The 19,748-nt window shown below is 34.3% G+C and overlaps 2 protein-coding genes across 2 annotated transcripts; both read right to left on the reverse strand.

Moving 5' to 3' along the window:
• Positions 1–491: 491 nt before the first annotated feature.
• Positions 492–7,561, reverse strand: LOC107047778 (probable citrate synthase 2, mitochondrial). The gene is made up of 9 exons (XM_015270610.1): positions 7,442–7,561; positions 6,594–6,845; positions 4,579–4,866; positions 3,945–4,153; positions 2,978–2,986; positions 2,523–2,655; positions 1,646–1,849; positions 1,484–1,582; positions 492–656 (listed from the first exon to the last, which is right to left on the reverse strand). The coding sequence occupies exons 1-9, from the start codon at positions 7,559–7,561 to the stop codon at positions 492–494; spliced, it is 1,479 nt and encodes a 492-aa protein (XP_015126096.1).
• A 944-nt stretch (positions 7,562–8,505) lies between these two features.
• Positions 8,506–13,611, reverse strand: LOC107047737 (ras-like protein family member 10B). Its single transcript, XM_015270557.1, has 4 exons — positions 13,141–13,611; positions 11,454–11,690; positions 10,358–10,561; positions 8,506–9,242 (listed from the first exon to the last, which is right to left on the reverse strand). Exons 1-4 carry the CDS (start codon positions 13,336–13,338, stop codon positions 9,117–9,119), a joined length of 765 nt encoding a protein of 254 aa, XP_015126043.1. The 5' UTR covers positions 13,339–13,611; the 3' UTR covers positions 8,506–9,116.
• Positions 13,612–19,748: the final 6,137 nt, after the last annotated feature.

Raw genomic sequence — 19,748 nt, forward strand, 5'->3', positions numbered from 1 at the left:
TATGAAATTCTGTCAGTTTATAGATCTTAATGAGGACTAATTCTGTGCAAAATTTCAGCTCGATCGATCTAATAGTTTTTAAGAAAAAGCGATTCGTTTTTAAATCGTCTTCCGCAAATATCTTCAAAACTAGAGGACCGATTTCGATTTTTTGTTTTCAAAATATTCGTTTCGATGCCTTCCATCTAAATCAATCAAAACATATATACCCGTTCATACAAGGTTTTCAAGATATTCCCGTTTTTCCGTTTTTTCATAACAAACTTTGTAAACCCTCTAGCTTGTGCAAAAATTGAGATATCAACTTGAAATTTGCAGAGAATCTTTCTCTAATGATCACAATATTTCGTATTGAAGATGGGTTCAATCTCCTCAGTTGTTTCGGAGATATTCGACTTTTTATCGAATTTTGGAGCATTTTAAATTTATTTTTCCCTGTTACACTCAATGATTCAACATATTTCTGGAGTCTATTCATACTAATTTAGCTCTTAGCGATTCCGGAGGGATTCAATATAAGTGTGAGTGCTTCGTGAAGTTGGATTCTCCACTGGGAGATTGACGATCCTACTCCAGATTATCGACGCCAGCAAACCCATTGCACGGGCCATACAGAGGATAGTTTGATTGTATTCCATGTCGTACAGCCCGTGAGACTGAAATGCATAAAACTTGTTAATTGAATAAAATAGTGAATAAATAAAATGATGAATGTCGGCATTACGGCGTGAAAATACTTCGTATACGGCTATTCTGGCGTGACTTATTATTTTTTGGCTAGTGACCGGTATGAAAAAATACGTCTTTAAATATTTTTCCTGCAATTCTTCAGTCATAAACAAAAACTATGCAAAACCCTAATTATCTCGTACGAGCAAATTCCGTAGAAAAACTTAATGAATTTTCTATTAGTTTTCGGCTGATTGCGTTGAAAGATTCCGCAGCTCATCTGCCCATTTCTTTCAATAGAAATGTCCAATGGAAGAATATTGTTTGGAAAAAATTGAATAGAATTCTAATTAATTTCAATTATTACTTTATTATAATTAATTAATATTAGTTATTGGAATACAACTCATTTTATTGGGATATTTTCTGTAGAAATTTCTCGGTTTAAATTTCCCGAGTTTTTTTGCTTCATTTTTTCTATGAAAAGAGATCAAAAATAGAGTGGAGAACACTTCTATCGCAAATTTATGTCGAGGAATTCCTATAAAAAATGTCTCAATAAAAAAAAGTTGTATAGAAAGGTGAAATGTTACTGATTTTTTCTACAAAGTAAATTCTATTGGACGATTTCTATTGAAAAACGCGCAGTAAAGTCGCGGCGTTCTTCCATAGAATCGGCCAGACTAATAAACGTTCAATAGAAATTCCATACAATTTTCTATCGAATTCACTGGGTTTTTCCGTGGAACGCTTCCGTGCGTGATTTCGCCATTTCGGAATTCGTTTGAATGGAAGTTTAGATTTTTGAGAGAACCTTGAATAGGGGAGCCGCCAGGGAATTCATCTCAGGCATCAGTCGCGGAGTTCCAGCAGGCGATACGGATCGCACGACGTTTGAAATGTCAATTGACAGCTGAAAGTCGAATTTTTCCGTGAAGAAATATTATCAATTTGCTGTAACAATGGAGTTATTTACTTTTACATCCGGGTGTAATGATGAAATGTCGATCTTATTCGCGAATTCCTGGAGGATGAGGAACCTGGAATCGCAGTAATCTGATATCCGGTAGCCCGGAAAACCCGAGGGATTTTTTATGAAAGCACTGACTATTCCGCGTAGGATGTCTTCCTTTCGATGGGCTCCTAACAGACGTTGGACTTTCTCTTGAAAATTCATGCACTGAGGGGCCGAAGGCGAAGTGAAGATCATAAATTCGTTAGCGAAGTGACGACTCGTAATAAGATAAATTTGACAATTGGGCAGCCAGTGATTTTAGAATAAATGTAAATGTATTATGTTATCGAGCGTTGCAAAATCAATGATAAGGAATTGATTGGCCTTGCGGTCATTGGAAGACGTTAAATTAATGACGGATGATGTGCACTTTTGGCGACGCTTCGACCTCAGACTTCGAGGTCCTCATCGGGATAAAAATCCATTATCTTTAGTTCTCTGCAATGCGATAAGTGCCTTTTTTATCCAATAAATATCCGATGAAAACATTTATAAATTTCGTCAAGTGCGCATTATCTGTCATTAATTTGATGTCTGCTGAGTGACCGCAATGCCAATTAATTCCTTATCATTGATTTTAGAATGAAATGGACTATAACATTGTTGTTTTTAAATGAATAATAAAATTATTCATGGTTCATGTATTGTTTATTTCACATTCCAACAACTTCTCTATCCAATTAAATGCGTAAAAATCGTGTCTATAGAAGTTTCTAGGTATAAATTTTATACATTTTCTTCTCTTGTATTTTTTCGTGTTTCGTATAATCCCGAGTTTTTTTTAAAAAACTTCGCCACATGTTTGGCCATTTTACTAACGTGTTCTGCATTTCCATACCTGAGAGAGAGTTCCAGTCGTTGGTTCATTAACAAGGGCTAAAAAGGCGGCAGCAAGAGCTTTCCTCGGACTATACTGACACGAGCCCATTATCTGACTAATGTGACTACTCGGCACCCCACCGTCCTCATCCCTAGGAATCAATCCCAAAATAATATCACAGCATCCAAATAATAGAATACATTAATAGATTTTATTAATTCATAATTTATAGTGTGCTTAGTGGTCCACCTTACGGCGTTTCAATTTTTTTCTTGTTGAAATATACATTTAGAGGGTAAATGCTAGAAAATTCTAGAATATTCTGGAACATTATCGCAACACTTAGAGAGTGCATCAATGATGAGATCAAATCAAGTTTTTGTGATGCAAGTTTGTATGAATTTTTGTCAATTTTTTGGGAGTTTCAGAATGGTTTGGGATACACTGTTAGAAAAAAATGAAATTTCATGGACAGTTGACTAGTAATTTTCAGGAAAGTGGCACTGAATGCGATTTAGGGGGAAAGAAATCATGACATTTCAGGTTTCACTGAGAATTCAGTACAATTCCATAATTTTAAGCGACATAAAGACGAGAATCCCTCAATTTATTTGAATTTTCAATCTAATATGAATATTCACGCGTATGACAAAATCGTATAGAAATTCTTTATACGGATTGCATATAGAATTTCTATAGGATTTGCGTATATGATATTCGGATATTTATATACGATGTCCATAGATTTGATCCTATACGACCCACTGCCACATGTATAGAAACATTTCGTATGGAGTTGTGACATTTCTCTACGTTTTTCTCTGGAGCGTTTAGACATCTTTCGTATGAAAAGAAAAATTTATGTTAAAATTTATGTATAGAAATAGTTCGTATAGAAAATATTCGTATAGAAATATCCGAATATCATATACGGAAATCCTATAGAATTTCGATACGTAATCCGTAGAGAAAATTTCTCGGTTTACGATTTTTTAATACGTGCAACGCCAAATGACTTTGAATTTTCAGTGAAATCTAAAATTTCATGATTTTGTGCCCTAAATCGCATTTAGTGTCTCTGTCCTGAAAATTCAAGAATATGTTTACCGGAATTTTCTGGCTTTCTATTCATTTTCAGGGAAAAATGGTACTGAAATCAGTTCTCTTTGATTTTCCATAAAATTCTAAATTTTTAATTACGAAATTCCTTGAAACTTCAGTAGTAATTAAATTCGATAAAAATTTCCGAAAAGTGTATCGGAAATTTCAGACAAAAATTTTTAACAGTGTATGCTGGAAAGAATGATCAAAGCTTGAGGAAATGAAGAGCTTTCTGTACAGCTCTGGATCGTTCTACAATTTTTTAGAACTTCCAATAGTTTTGACGAAGAACGAATAATGAACATTTCAAATTTATGTAAAATATGACTAAACCAAAATTACGCATTGAGGGATATAATGAGCCTCAGGAGGTCCCCTGTTGATGACTTTTGGACCGTGCAATTCTCCCCGGAGACTCTCAAAGAACCCAATAGAGAATCGACCCAATCTCCGCCATCAGTCGTGTTTTTGACGTTCTCAGGATTTTTCACAAGTGCTAGGATTGTCGGAAAAATCGCTAGTAGGTCCATACTGTCCTCATAACTAGACTGTAATATGTTACTTGAACGATAGAATAAGAAAGTGGAAGAAAAAAATTGCAAATGGCAAGTGAAAATAAAATTTTGCCGATTCAATCGTGCGGACAAAAAAGTTGAGGAAGAATTACGGAAAATTCCAAGTAATCGTCGAGTGAAATTCCGTTCTAGATTTTTCTTTAAATGGGAGTCTAAAATGACTGAAAAATCCATGACATAATAATATTTGAATAAAATGAATTTTTTTCCAATAAAATTTTTCAGGGAATTTGCTAGGTTTTTCAATGAGATTTTTTCGTATCTGAAAATTTCGAGCAAAATATTTTTTCCTAAATTATATTCGCTCCCCGATTACGTTAGAAACAGTGAAATTTCGGTGACTTTCTAGATGATTTTTCCTCAAATTATCTCTCAATGTAATCAATGTCATAAATGACCTCCCAATGTGTACAGCTCATGGCGGAGCCTCTGAGTGGACTTCTAAACCTCTTCTCCCCAGAATCGAATGCAGCTAGAATAACAGAGAGCCTCGTTGTTGGTCCCACATGTTTAGGAAGAGATTGCAGAAAATTCTGGGGTTCATTGAAGAAAAACCTCTGCCTTTCCCTCCTATTCGTCCAGTCAGACACTAGAGAAGCCGTCTGAACTTCCGTTGGTACGTCCCCGGTCAATAAAAGCCAGAAGACAGACTCCGGACTGGGATAATTCCCATGCAGGGGAAGAAGCTTAAAGTATTATGAAAGAAAAAAAATTAATTTGAAATTCCCAGAAAATAATCATTCATGATCGATAATTTTTTATGGGAATTCTAGTTTTGATGAATGTAAGAAAGTAATCCATCAAATTATTACGTAAATCATTTGTTTGAACAATCAAACATGAATTATTTATTACAAAAAATTTACACTGACAATAATTTTTATGGTAGATTTTTTTCTGATTTTTCAACATTTTTTCCAGACTTATCCTTTTCGTATCGTTGAAATGTTAATTTGTATTATTTCATCACAAAATGAATGTATTATTCTATCATTTCTAAATTAATTATTAAAAATAATACTACACTGAGAAAAAAAAATCTGATATCTGAAACACATTTACTTGAGACAAGTAATTTTGTTCATTGAAAGGTCATGAGAAAGGTTTCATATTTTAAAATATTCTTCAACTCACGTATGGTTTTGTCGCAAATGTTAATCCTCAAGTATTTATTGTTTTCATGATTTTTTATGCACTTCCAATGTTTCGATATGCACTGTTAGGAAAAATATGAAATTTCATGGACAGTCGGCTTATAATTTTGAGGACAGTGTCACTGAATCAGTAGCGAAGCGGTAAAACGGTTCAAGTCGACTTAGCCCTTAGTTGAGTTTTCGAGAAATATCTCCGAATCTGAGGGAGGTGACGAAATTTTCATAATGACCTTTTTTGTAGAGCAAATTGAGGGCTATAAGAAAGGTTGTAACAAAAATTTTGCTATCTACCTTAGATTTCGAGATATTCATTGAAAACTGGCCAATAGTTAAAATCGATTTAAACCGTTTTACCGCTTCGCTACTGGAATGGAATTTAAGGGAAAAAAATCGAGAGAAATCGACGACAATTCTTCAATTTACTTAAACTTTCAATGAAAACATCAATATTCAGTGTTAAATTATCCTGAAGTTTCAAATAATTGCAAATTCAAGAGTATGTATACCGAAATTTTCCAGTTTTCTATTCATTTTCAGGGACTAATTGAACTAAAGTTTACAGTTCTCAATTGTTTTCCCCCGAATTTGGGAATTTTCAATGATGAAATTTCTTGAAATTTCAATACAATTTAAATGTGATTAATTTCCGAAAAGAGCATTGGAAATTCAGCCTAAATTTTTTTAACAGTGTGTAATATATTCTATAAGTAAATGAGAATTCATTCGAGTTTCGGGAAGCGCAAATATTCTGAGATTAAGTCAGTGAAAATAATTTACTTCTCTCAAGTAAATATGGTCTATCTACATATTAGGACGTTTTCATCTCAGTTATTGACTGTAGACCAAGCACACACGTATGAAAAAATCGTATAGAAATTTTCTATACAAATTATTTCTATACGATTTCCATAGGTTTGATCCTATACGACCCCTTGCCACATGTATAGAAATATTTCGTATGGAGTTGCGACATTTCTCTACATTTTTCTCTGGAATGTTTAGACATCTTTCGTATGAATGCGAAAATTTATGTAAAAATTTATGTATAGAAATAACTTGTATAGAAAATATTCGTATGAAAATATCCGAATATCATATACGGAAATCCTATAGAATTTCTACACGCAATCCGTATAGAAAATGTATATACGATTTTTTCATGCGTGCAAATTCAGCCAGAATATTTCTATTCATATTAACTTCCATTTAGAATTTATTTTGGATTTTAATTTTCAAAATTCAAGCCATGTTTAAACTACTTTAACGACTTCGGGCATTGTTAATCCTCGATACGTTATCCCCAACTCCGGATGAATCTCACTCGTCTCTCTCACTGTTGTATTCACTCCTGACAGGCCGGAGTATAAATCATCGACTGTTATCTGTCCTATTACGGTGGCATTGTGCTCCTCCCGGAATTCTCTGAGGAGGTCGTAGTACAGGGGAATCTTTTCACTGAGAGCTTCTTTCAAGTTTGTACTGGAGCTGGGGACCCCACGGGTTTTACTCACCTGGATTAATTCAGCAATGAACGTGAACTTATTTGGACTTAAAAAATGTATTTACTTTATTCTTTCTTTTTATTGAGTTTGACGCGATGGAATGATTTTTTTTCTATAAAACTCAATTAATCAATTAGTTTCCGAGTTATGAACGTCAAAAGCAAAGTAAAAGGTGTCCGTTTTACCCCACCCTCCCCTATTTTTGATTATCTTCATTTTGGTTCTGATAATGAATAATTTTTACTCAAAACGTCGAGTTTTTTCTTGTGGATTTTTTAGCTAGGGGAGGGTGGGGTAAAACGGACACTTTAGACTTTTTTAAAATTATTCATAACTCCGAAACAAATTGATCAATTGAACTCAGTTTAGGCTGTCACAAAGGGAAAGAATTGTTCTTTGTATTGAAAGAAAAATTATTAAATTTTATCAACATTTCAACCCATTATTAACATAAAAAAAAAGTTAAAAGTGTCCGTTTTACCCCAACCTCCCCTATATAAAACTCTTAATTATTTTTATCACCAGCAGTTGTCATCTAGATAAATAACTCTACATTTTAGAAAAATGTTATAATTAACTTGTGGAGTGAAGAAAAGAATTCTAACCAATACTTTTTTCATGGCCGGAGCGGATGAGTAAATTTTGAATCCTCGGTAAATCAGTGGAACTGAATTATTATGCAGAATTTTAACGCTCGAACGAAGTGTTTGCGATAATTTTGTCATCACTGGGGGATTTTAATGTACACTAGGAATTTAGAGGATCGAAAGGGGTTGCAATTAATTATCTATCCATTCATTTAATCATTTTCAACTGAAAGGAGATGTTCTGTTGTTATTGGAAAATTCGAGTTACACACCGTTGTGTCAATTCAACGATAAATTTCAAAGTATTTTGATTTTTTTCCAATCGGTTCATTAATTTTTTTTTCACTCATACGAAATAATTTCGTAGAAAAACTTGGCGGATTTGATAGGAAATACTATTGCGACATTTTGTATGGGAATTCCTCGACATGAATTTTCCAAGTTTTTTACACTCTATTTTTCTTCTCTCTTCATTAAAAACTTGAGTGAAAAACTTATAAAATATCCGAATAGGATAAGGTGTGTAGAAAAATACAATTCCACTGATTTTTTCGGTAGAGGCTTTTCCAATGGACATTTCTACTGAAAAAAGCTGCAGAATTTTTCAAATAGAATTTGTCAGACACTAATACACAGCAAAAACGAATGTCTGAATTTCACACACCTTTTCTAGACATTTTGCAGACACAAAAACACGTCTGAATAAAATGAAAACGTGTCTGAATTTCAGACGAACCGGTGCCCAAACATCTTAATTCATGTTTGAAATTCAAACAAATTTTCATTTTATTCAGACGTTTTTTAGTGTCTAAAAAATGTCTCCCAAAGATGTGTGAAATTCCGAGATTCGTTTCTGCTGTATAGAAATGCAATACAATTTCCTGTCGAAATCGCTCGCCCTTTCTATGAATTTTTTTACACGCGTTTATTTCAATTATCATCAACTTCAATCATCTCCATCTTCATTTCAATAATAATGAATGATGAAACTAATCAATTATCTACCCATTATACACTCATTGGGAAATCAATCACAATTAATGAACTCCATTTGTTCAATGACTAAACACTTCCTCCTCCTTTTATTGAGTCAACAACATAACATGATTTTTCATTTATTTACATTTTTTATAATCAATGAAATTTCGTTTCATTATTTTCAACCACTAGATACAATCAATCATATACAATAATAATGCACAACGCTTCAACCATAACGTCGAAAATCATGGTACAATAATCAGTTGTAAAAATTTTTTTCCAAGGCAGTTTTGATTTACGAAATAGTTTATTTATTCAAATTAAAATGACGGATTCATCTTATTGCCCTTTTATCAAGTCTACAGAATTCCTTTTTTTCGTATATTTTACATATCTGCACATGAAGTGTGCAAAACTCTTCTAAATCTCGAGACTATACACATGTTTTTTTTACTTATTTACCCAATACCGATGTTAGTATCTAGAAACGAATTCATCACAACAGTCACATAGTAAAATATAATATATGTATTATCGCTTGAGCTGGGACAGTCCCCATTGGTACTATCGTAACAATCAGAGAGGATTCGATGAAAAAATTCTAAAAAAAAGGGAGTTAATGGTATCGTTCATTTTGTTAGGAAGTAGACGAGTGTGTTTGGTAGTGAACATTGTCGAGTGTCTTTTCGTCTTTGATTATTCTATTTTTTTGTCAGAGAAGTACACACTTGTCGTTACTATCACGAGGATTAGATCGATGGGGTAACGATGGCGTTTGCACTGGCGAATTTTTTTTGCCTTCTGATGCTTGAATGCTCTTCATCAGTTCACGAAATACCTGGAGACAAGTACAAAGATAAAAGAAGAGTATCAAGGAATTGTTAGTAAATACAGAGAAAATTATTGCGTTTAGAGTCCCCCGGCCGTTGGCACAAGCCGCGTTAACATGGGCGCCGTAGGTGAGGGGTTAATCTTTCGGAAATCGTCGAACGGAAGTCTAGACGGACGGCGGGACCCGTGAGGCGCGGGTTCAAGTCCGGCTGGGGCAATTGGGATTTTTAATCTTTCGGAAATCGTCGAACGGAAGTCTAGACACCGAGAATCATCGGAGAAGTGTTGGGAAAACATTCTTCGATGATGCTCGGTCAATGTACGCCCGTGGCATCTAAGATTTTCCATGGTTTCCCTCGGTCACCAGGAGAGTCTGTACGTGGGGTACAGCCGCGTAAAGCTCCTGCACGGAGAGAAATATTCAAGAAAAATTACGGAACATTTCACGTAATCCGCAAGCGAGAATCGTTTTCAGTGAATTTTTATAGGAATATAAGAGAATAAATCTGAAACGTTCAGTAAATTTTCGGGTCTGTCACCGAAAAAATACGAAAAAGTCACGTAATTTTTCTGGAAGTTGTAAAATCTAACAGAAACTTCAAGACTTATTATGCCTAAGAACATGAAAATTCTTGGATGTTTAAGAATTTTTACGGAAAGTTTCGGAAAAATTATGGAACGTGTTGTTAAAATCTCCCCCTCACGGTGACTCATGGCTAGCCGTGAGGCGTCGGACGGATGAGTAATTTTTACGGAACAGATCGTAGAATTTACGTGACGATTGACACTTTTTATTGAATTTTACTTCGCTCCCAGATTACGTTTCGAAGTGTAATTTTTACGTCTTTTTTCTGGTAATTTTTATTGAATATTTCTCTCCGTGTGGGGTACAATGCGAAACGGTCGGAGAGGAAGTCGGAAATATGAAACCGCAAATATGTAAAAACTTCAATGGGGTTTATATGGCAAGGAAAATAAATATAACACGAAAAATCCAAAACTTAAATTTGAACGATTACGATGCTTCCGCTCGGAAGCAAAACAATGGAAACAAGGAAAGTCGAATCTGATAGGGAAAGGGGCATCAACCCTCGATGGCGTTAATAATAGAAGATATCCAACCTGAACAACTCGACAGTTGAATCGAGCGCTGCACTCAACGTAACCGCATCTCCAATGCTTCCTCACTAGATTAACAATGTCCCGATACCTCGTACTCGATGCCACCACAGCTGACAGTTTATCCTGCTTATTTCCCACGACCAGCAGTGGCACACCTCGCATGTCTCTGGCCTCGTATATTTGCTCCCGCAGGGTTCTTATGTACTACACAAACATGTCGATTTGTTTACTCGAGACTTCTTTGGGCTCACACTCTTTGCGGGAAAAATGTGTTTGTTTGGACAATTTGTCCGCTTGAATGGGCTGAAGTGGACGGGGATCTACTTAACGAAATCATACGGTTCAACATTTTGTGGTTATTTCTTCTGTTTTTCTTGAAAATACTCAAGTTGGTGGGGATTTACACCTAAGGGTTTTACTATATGAATTTATTACATGAATAAAAAGTTTCTGAAATTTTCTTTTCTCCTAGCACCACTTGTTTGCTTCAGACTCATGATAAGTCAAATTTTCCGAGCTCAAGTTTGATTTTTTATCGTGAATCATTAGGACAAAATCAGGAGTGACAAAAAAATTAAGAAATCCACTGTTTAATGATTCACAAAATAAATGAATAACTTCTTCGATGCGTAATAAATTCATGTATTGGTGCGTTCTATAAATTTTTTTCCAAGAAATTTGTTTTTCTCCTAGCACAAATTGTTTGCTTAAGACTCAGGAAAAAAAAACAAATTTTCGAAGTTCAAATTTGATTTTTTATTGTTAATCATTAGAACAAAATGCTGAGGGAAAAAAAGAAATCCACAATTTGATGTTCACAAAATAATTGAATAACTTCTTCGATTCGTAATAAATTCATGTATCAGTACTCTCCGTAAATTTTTATGCAAGACATTTTTTTTCTCCTGGCGCCACTTGTATACTTAAGACTGATGACAATAAATCAAATTTTTTTTTATTGTGAATCATTAAAACAAAATCATGAGTGAAAAAAAATCACGAAATCCACAATTTGATGATTCACAAAATAATTGAATAACTCCTTCGATTCGTAGTAAACTCCTGCTTCAGTACTCTCCATCGATTATAAATTTACCTGAAAAGTATCTTGATTACTGAGATCGAATACAAGAACATAAGCGGAGGCACTCCTGAGTCCATAATATCGAAAATCAGTCCACTCTAGATGCGTGCTGACTGGGAAATAAGGTATGGTAGGTAGATCGGTGATTTTCATCTCATAGAGGCGATCCGACAAGACAACACTGGGGTAAAACGTCTCTCGTCTCTCGGTGGGTCGATAAGTATCGAAAAACTCGCTACAAACAAATTGCTACAAAAAAATGTCCCATTAGTTCTCGTCTCCTGAAAATCCATTCGTGATTGAATATTTGTGGAGGAGGTGGATACATTAATTCCACTCATTCATTCCACTTTTACTGATACTTTTACTTTATGTACATATGAGAAACTCATTTTTCTTCATTCAAATTCTACGTCTATTTAGTTTCATACACTCTATCAACGATAAAGAAGAATGATAAGTGAAAAATCAAAGAAATGATTTTGGATTTTTGATCAATCCGCAAGTGAAGGATTACGAATTGATTTTCTAGGTAAGCAAACAAACTCATTGAATTATTGAGATGAAAAAACCCGAGAACTTTCTAGAAGACTGAAGAATTTTAAGGATTTTTCTCGAATGAAAAAAAAACAGACATTCTTCCACAATTTTCTAACAAATCGGGGGATTTTCTCGGTTTCCGAGGATTTAGAATCTTTCAGACATCGGCAGAATCATAAATTTTAAATAAAGTTAAATTTTAAAGAAGTCAATAGCTAATAATTCTCATCAGTGTTAAATTATTGAATTAATTACTAATTAAATATCCAAATTTGGAATTATTTTATCAATCAATAATTGAGTTCAGAGGATTGAGGATTATTTCTAATCGAAAATCCCTTTTAAGAAGTTTAGAAATATTTGCCGAGTAGTCAATTTAAAATCCCACATTGCAATTATTTAATTCATAGACAATTAAAAATTTAAATTATCAGTTATTTATTATCTAAATATCTCCAAGTGAAAAAAAATGGAAAAAACAGAAATTTATGGATTCACGGAAGTAAATCACGAATTAAACAGCAAGAGGAAACAATTAATCAATTTCCTGCATTTTAAACAGGAAAATTAAACAATAATTGATGACTTTGAAGAATTGATTCATCAAAATAGCGGTTTAGCGGTCGGGCATTTCGATATAAATAAAACAACTTCGCGCTCTGCTTTTAGAGACAGGACAAACAAATTGGTACAAAAAAATGTCCCATTAAATCTCGTCTCCTGAAAATCCATTCGTGATTGAAGATTTGTGGAGGAGGTGGATGCCTCCATTCGACTCATCCATTCCATTTTTACTGATGGCAGACGGGAGGAAAATGGGAAAAGAAATTGGAAATTGTCGGAGACACTGGGAGGAACCGATAGGTGGGTAACGATGCTCGGAAATGAACGGAAGTCTCTCGCGTAAGCGGAAATGAGTTTCCCCGAGAGGGAGAGAGAGAGAGAGAGAGTTAGAGGCACATCTCGACTCCTCATGACGAGCACTGATGCCTCTCTATTCCCTTTTCATCCTGTACAAACTTCCGTTTTATCAAGCTCTCCCAGAGTCGCAGTTTGACATTGATAAATTGTGTTACTGATGTTTTCAGGGAATTGTTACTGATATATTTTACACGGGAATACCGGTGAAAGATGTATGAATTGAACACGAGATACTCACACGTATGATACTGGACTTTCCAACGCCCGGAGCACCGAGAAAAACCACTTTGACGCGATCGAGACTGTCTGCTGGGCCCTCATCCTCCCTGGATCCCTTATCGGCATTGTCACTTGCTATTGTATCACCAATTCGACGCTCCAAGTAATCTAAATCGAAATCTGCAACGGTAAAAATGGGTTTACGACGCTTATTCATGCGGCGCGAGCGGAGAAGTACAATTCTTGAGGTGAATCGATTCCTTCTTGTCAATATTTATTGTTGGCTGAGAACTTGAGGGGATTGCAAGTCGCGAGTGGTCCATTCTACTTTAGGAGGTTCGAGATATTGGAGACATTAATTTCCTGAAGTGGAAAGTTCGTCATTCGCACATGTTAGAAAATTACGGGTGAAATTTCGAGTGGAAATTCTTGAAGTTTTCAACAATTGATTCATTCGGGATTTTCAGGAATTTTGTTATTGACAGTTGAGTTTTCAATTTTCAGATTCATATAATAATTGACAATTCTGAAAATTCAGTCAATTGTTATTCGACATGGGAATATCACTGAACTCTGTTAAAAAAAGTTAAAAACGGAGGGAAGAATCATTTCAAATTTCATTTCAAATTTAAAATTCTGAATTCTGAAGACATTTAAAATTTCAACGAAAATTCAGTAGATTTTCAAATTTTTTAGCAATAGGGAGACGAGGATTCCTCAATTTGCTTCACTTTTCAACTAGAAAATTATTCAGAATGGGATTGGAGGTCGCGACTGGTCCATTCTACTTTAGGAGGTTCGAGATATTGGAGGAATTAATTTCCTGACGTGGAAAGTTCGTCATTCGTACATGTTAGGAAATTACGGGTGAAATTTCGAGTGGAAATTCTTGAAGTTTTCAACAATTAATTCATTCGGGATTTTCAGGAATTTTGTTATTGACAGTTGAGTTTTCAATTTTCAGATTCATATAATAATACAATTCTGAAAATTCAGTCAATTGTTCTTCGACATGGGAATATCACTGAACTCTGTTAAAAAAAGTTAAAAACGGAGGGGAGAAATCATGAAATTTGAAATTTCAACGAAAATTCAGGAGATTTTCACATTCTTTAGCAATAGGGAGACAAGGATTCCTCAACTTGCTTCACTTTTCAAATATAAAATTATTCAGAATGGGATTGGAGGTCGCAAGTGATGGATTTTGCTTTAGGAGATTCGAGATATTGGAGAAATTAATTTCCTGAAGTGGATAGTTGGTCATTCGTAATTGTCAGAAAGTTACGGTTGAAATTTCGAATGGAAATTCTTGATATTTTTAACAATTGATTCATTGGAGATTTTCAGGAATTTTGTTATTGACAAATTTATCACTTCATTGAATATTTCATCAATTTTGAATTGTTAGGTTCATACAACAATTGATAATTATGAAAATTCAGTCAATTATTCTTCGAAATGGAAATATCATCACTGAACTCTGTTAAAAAACTTCAAATTTCATTGACACTTTAATTGCAATTTTTAGGAGAGTGACATTGAATTCGATTTCGGAGGGAAGAAATCGCGAAATTTTAAATTCCAATGAAAATGCGATGGATTTAAAGTGGATTGTTAGAAAATTACAGCTGAAATTTTGAATTGGAAATTCTGAAATTTTCTGCAATTAATTCATGGGGGATTTCCACGAATGTTCTTATTGACGAGTCAGTTAATTTCTTTTGTATTTAATAAAATTCCAATCGTTAAATTCACATAATAATGAGAATTATTCAAAAATTTTGTAAATTCATTAAATTATCCTTCTGAATTCTTGATCTATCGAAAAGTCAAGTTATAAAATATCAGTTGTTAAAAATGTTGTCAAATTTTCTCACATTTTGTGAATTTTCAAGATGAATGCAAAACTCCATGAACAATTTCATGTTGAATTTCCTTCAAATTCATACCATTGAGAATACCCATGTATTTGTTACGTGAATGTAAAAAAATCCAGCAAAAAGTAATTTCCTAAAGAACGAATTTGTGAAATTTCGAGTAAAAAATTCGAATATTCTCCATTCCAGGCTGATTTTTCCCCCATAAATGTTTGAAAACAAATATATTAATTGTTCAAACATATTTCCAAAACTTTGAATCCCCCGAGAAACACGTCATAACCTAAAGTTTCAAACGCACGTGCCAGATGGTAGAACATTGATTTCATAATTATGAAAGTTATGGGCATAAAACTTCGGGCTATCGTACTCCGCGGAAAATGTCGCGAAAAGGCGAGTCGTTAAATTGGGCAAAAAAAAAGAATTCGGGACACATGGTGAATGGAGCATGATGACTAGAAACTTGGAGAAGACCGTCTCTGTTGTTCACTGTGAAAGATATGTGGGAGCTACTTTGAAAGCTGCACTCTTCCCTCGCTGAGCCCTCCCTCCTCCATCAGGCTCATTGTTTCCCGCTCAAGTATCATGAGTGAGAGAAGAACTGCTACAAAATGCTATCCCACTACTTACCCACTTCACATGAAATTCGTCGCAGTTCTCTCGTCTCAAATTTCTTGGGCCGTGTCTGACCATCACTTACGTGAACTACTCCTTGACCTTCCATATAAAGTGGGCGCCCGTGGATTAGCATTATTGGACTTTTTATTGCATAAAACCGACGACGACTTGTCTTGGATTCACAAGGTTCAGTGTGTAATGGAACATTTATTTATCACAGGTGGTTTTAAAATTATAGAATAAAAAATCAGTAGCAAAGCGGTAAAACGGTTCAAGTCGAATTCGACTATTGGTCAGTTTTCCATGAATACCTCGGAATCTAAGGCAGATATGGAAATTTTGGTTATAAACTTTTTTATAAATCTCAATTCGCTACATAAAAAAGGTTATTACGAAAACTTCGCTAGCTCCCTTAAATTCGGAGGTATTCCTCGAAAACTCAGAGAAAAGCTAAGTCGACATGAATTGTTTTGCCGACAGTTCGAAATAGTAGATATTTATTGAATACACAGAGGATATTCAGAAGAATATAAAGATCTGATGCAAATTCAAGGCAATAATAATCCCGAAACATTATTTGTTCGTAATTCCAAAATTAAATAATTTTTTATACAAGAAATTGAGTCGGAAACTCGGATAGATTAGATCATTGTCTTTCTACTTGAATCAAGTCGCGATTTTCTTGAATCAAATTTTGTTTTGCGGGTGAATTTTATTTTATAATTCTATTTTCTTGTATGTTATATTTATTTAATTTTTTTATTGAAATACATTTAACTTTAACATTATGTTTCAGAGATTTTGTTGTTTTTGTTGGTTCCGAATGGAAGTCTTGTTTATCTTTCTGGATAAATTTTCCTCAATTTTTCAAAAAATTTCTGTTCGTAAATATTTTAATGAGTTTCGTGCTCTTTCCATTTCAATGCGATTCGGTTCACTTTGTTATCGGCAACATTTTCTATCTCGTCTCAAATTTCTTGGGCCGTGTCTGACCATCACTTACGTGAACTACTCATTGACCTTCCATACAAAGTGGGCGCCCGTGGATTAGCATTATTGGACTTTTTATTGCATAAAAACAAATAAGACTTGGCTGGGATTCACATGTTCACTGTGTGATGGAACATTTATTTATCACAAGTGGTTTGTAAAATTATAGAATAAAAAATCAGTAGCAAAGCGGTAAAACGGTTCAAGTCAAATCCGACTATTGGTCAATTTTCCATGAATATCTCGGACCCTAAGGCAGATATTGCAATTTTTGTTAAAATCTTTTTTATAGATCTCAATTCGCTGCATGGAAAAGGTTATTATGAAAATTTCCCTATCTCCTTTAAATTCGGAGATATTCCTCGAAAACTCAGCTAAAAGCTACGTCGACATGAATTGTTTTACCGCTCGCTACTGAAATGAATAGATAGTTCAAAATAGTAGATATTTATTGCATATGCAAAGGATGTTCAGGAAAATGTAAAGTTTTGATACAAATTCAAGACAATAATAAACCCCAACCATTATTTGTTCGTAATTCCAAAATGAAATAATTCTTTTTTATACAACAAATTAATCGGAAATTCGGATAGATTGGATCATAGTCTTTCTACCTGAATCGAGTGGGAAAAGTACTTGAATCAAGTCGCAATTTACTTAAATCAAGATTTTTTTTGTAGGTCAATTTTATTTTATAATTCCATTTTATATTATTTTTTATTTATTCTATTTTTTTGTTGTTTTTGTTTACCTTTCTGGATGAATTTTCCTAAATTTTTCAAAAAATTTCTGTCCATTAATATTTTTGTGAGTTCCATGCTCTTCCTATTGCAATGTGATTCGGTTCACTTTGTTATCGGCAACGTTTCCTATTGAGTTGCCGAAAACTCAATAGAGACTGTTATTTTCATATACCAGATCCAATAAATTCTCAAACAAAGCATCGTAAAAGTAATGAACGTGTTGAATCGGTCTGTAATGAATGGTGAATTCTCTATAACGAATGATTGCAGAGATAATTGTCCAGATAAAACTAGAAACAATAAAGTGAAATAATAATAAAAGTAGAAATTGAACAGAAACAAAAATTATCAATTCACTTTGTAATGAACTATATGAAATGAATCCCCACACAAAAAAAATTGACCGAGTTTTCCGATAAAACCTTGAACTCAATTTAAGGGGAAAAAGTCAATGGAATTTCAAGTTTCTCTGAAAATTCAAGTTAAATTCCAATTTTTTAGCGTCAGGAAGATGGAAATTCGACAATTTACATGAATTTCCCAGTGAAAATGAATATTTACTGTCAAATTCTCTTGAATTTTCAGGAAATTCCATAAAAAAACTTGGCGTTCCAGGAATTTCTAAGGCAGCCCCTGAAAATTCCGAGGAATCTGGAATTCAGGAAGAGATTTAGAAACCGAACAGAAACAAGAATTACCAACTCATGTTGTAAGAAACTATATGAAATGAATCCCTACACAACAATAATTAGCTGATTTTTTTTGGTAAAACCTTGAATTCGATTTAAGGAGAAAAAGTCAATGGAATTTCAAGTTTCTCTGAAAATTCAAGTTAAATTCCATTTTTTTAGCATCAGGAAGATGGAAATTCGACAATTTACATGAATTTCCCAGTGAAAATGAATATTTACTGTCAAATTCTCTTGAATTTTCAGGAAATTCCATAAAAAAACTTGGCGTTCCAGAAATTTTTAAGGCAGCCCCTGAAAATTCCGAGGAATCTGGAATTCAGGAAGAGATTTAGAAACCGAACAGAAACAAAAATTACCAACTCATGTTGTAAGAAACTATATGAAATGAATCCCTACACAACAATAATTAGCTGATTTTTTTTGGTAAAACCTTGAATTCGATTTAAGGAGAAAAAGTCAATGGAATTTCAAGTTTCTCTGAAAATTCAAGTTAAATTCCATTTTTTTAGCATCAGGAAGATGGAAATTCGACAATTTACATGAATTTCCCAGTGAAAATGAATATTTACTGTCAAATTCTCTTGAATTTTCAGGAAATTCCATAAAAAAACTTGGCGTTCCAGAAATTTTTAAGGCAGCCCCTGAAAATTCCGAGGAATCTGGAATTCAGGAAGAGATTTAGAAACCGAACAGAAACAAAAATTACCAACTCATGTTGTAAGAAACTATATGAAATGAATCCCTACACAACAATAATTAGCTGATTTTTTTTGGTAAAACCTTGAATTCGATTTAAGGAGAAAAAGTCAATGGAATTTCAAGTTTCACTGAAAATTCCGAGGAATCAGAAATTCAAGGAGAGATTTCTCGGAATTTCCCGGACTTTCATGAATTTTCCCGGCACAATAAAACTGAAATTTCCAGTTCCCACGTACCTTTCCATGAAACCATGAACTTTTAATAACAAAATCAATCGAAATGTCAGTGGCAATGTGACTTATTCGAAATGTCCAAGTGCCACCTCGAAAATGTCCGCGAAAAATTTTGAGCAGTGTACATTGTTCTCGGTTCCCTAACGTTAACTAAACCACCCACTGTCGTTACGTCCCTCCTCCGCGTGAAGAGGCATTCTTTATTATCTCACTCCTCGACAGCATCTCACGTGAGCATCAACCCCTTTAGCGGTAGTTTGCTGATCATTAACAGCGCCGGCGAGAACACACGATCGTTAAACGTTTACCAACTCATCCGCCGGAATTTCCTCAATTCTCGCCCCCTCCCTCACTCCATACCTCAAAAAACATAACAATACCTTCCAATTGTGCCCCCCACGTTTTACAATAACAGTAAAAAAACAATAATATTCAGTGTGATAAACTCACGTCCTTGTTTGTGGGGCGGGAGGCTTCGCCTCCGCCTGCCGCTCGCTGTTTTCGTACCTATTTTGTCGTTTTACAGCTCAATCAAATGAATAACGAGAGGTTTTCCAATTGCCGAATGAGCCACGTCAAATTTCTCCGCAACAGTTTAACTCATCTGAACACACTAGCCTCAATCACCCAGCATTCCCCATGCGTACATTTGATTTTATTATCGACTCATTTGAATAATCCCTCGGTCATAACTGCTTCATCAGTGATAAATGAAGACATTTAAATATTCCTAAATCGTTAATTACTAATCCGTCATCCGTAGATTGTTTAATCG

Source organism: Diachasma alloeum, unplaced genomic scaffold, assembly GCF_001412515.2.
Source record: "Diachasma alloeum isolate Michigan unplaced genomic scaffold, Dall2.0 Dall_scaffold_78908, whole genome shotgun sequence".
Classification (NCBI taxonomy): domain Eukaryota; kingdom Metazoa; phylum Arthropoda; class Insecta; order Hymenoptera; family Braconidae; genus Diachasma; species Diachasma alloeum.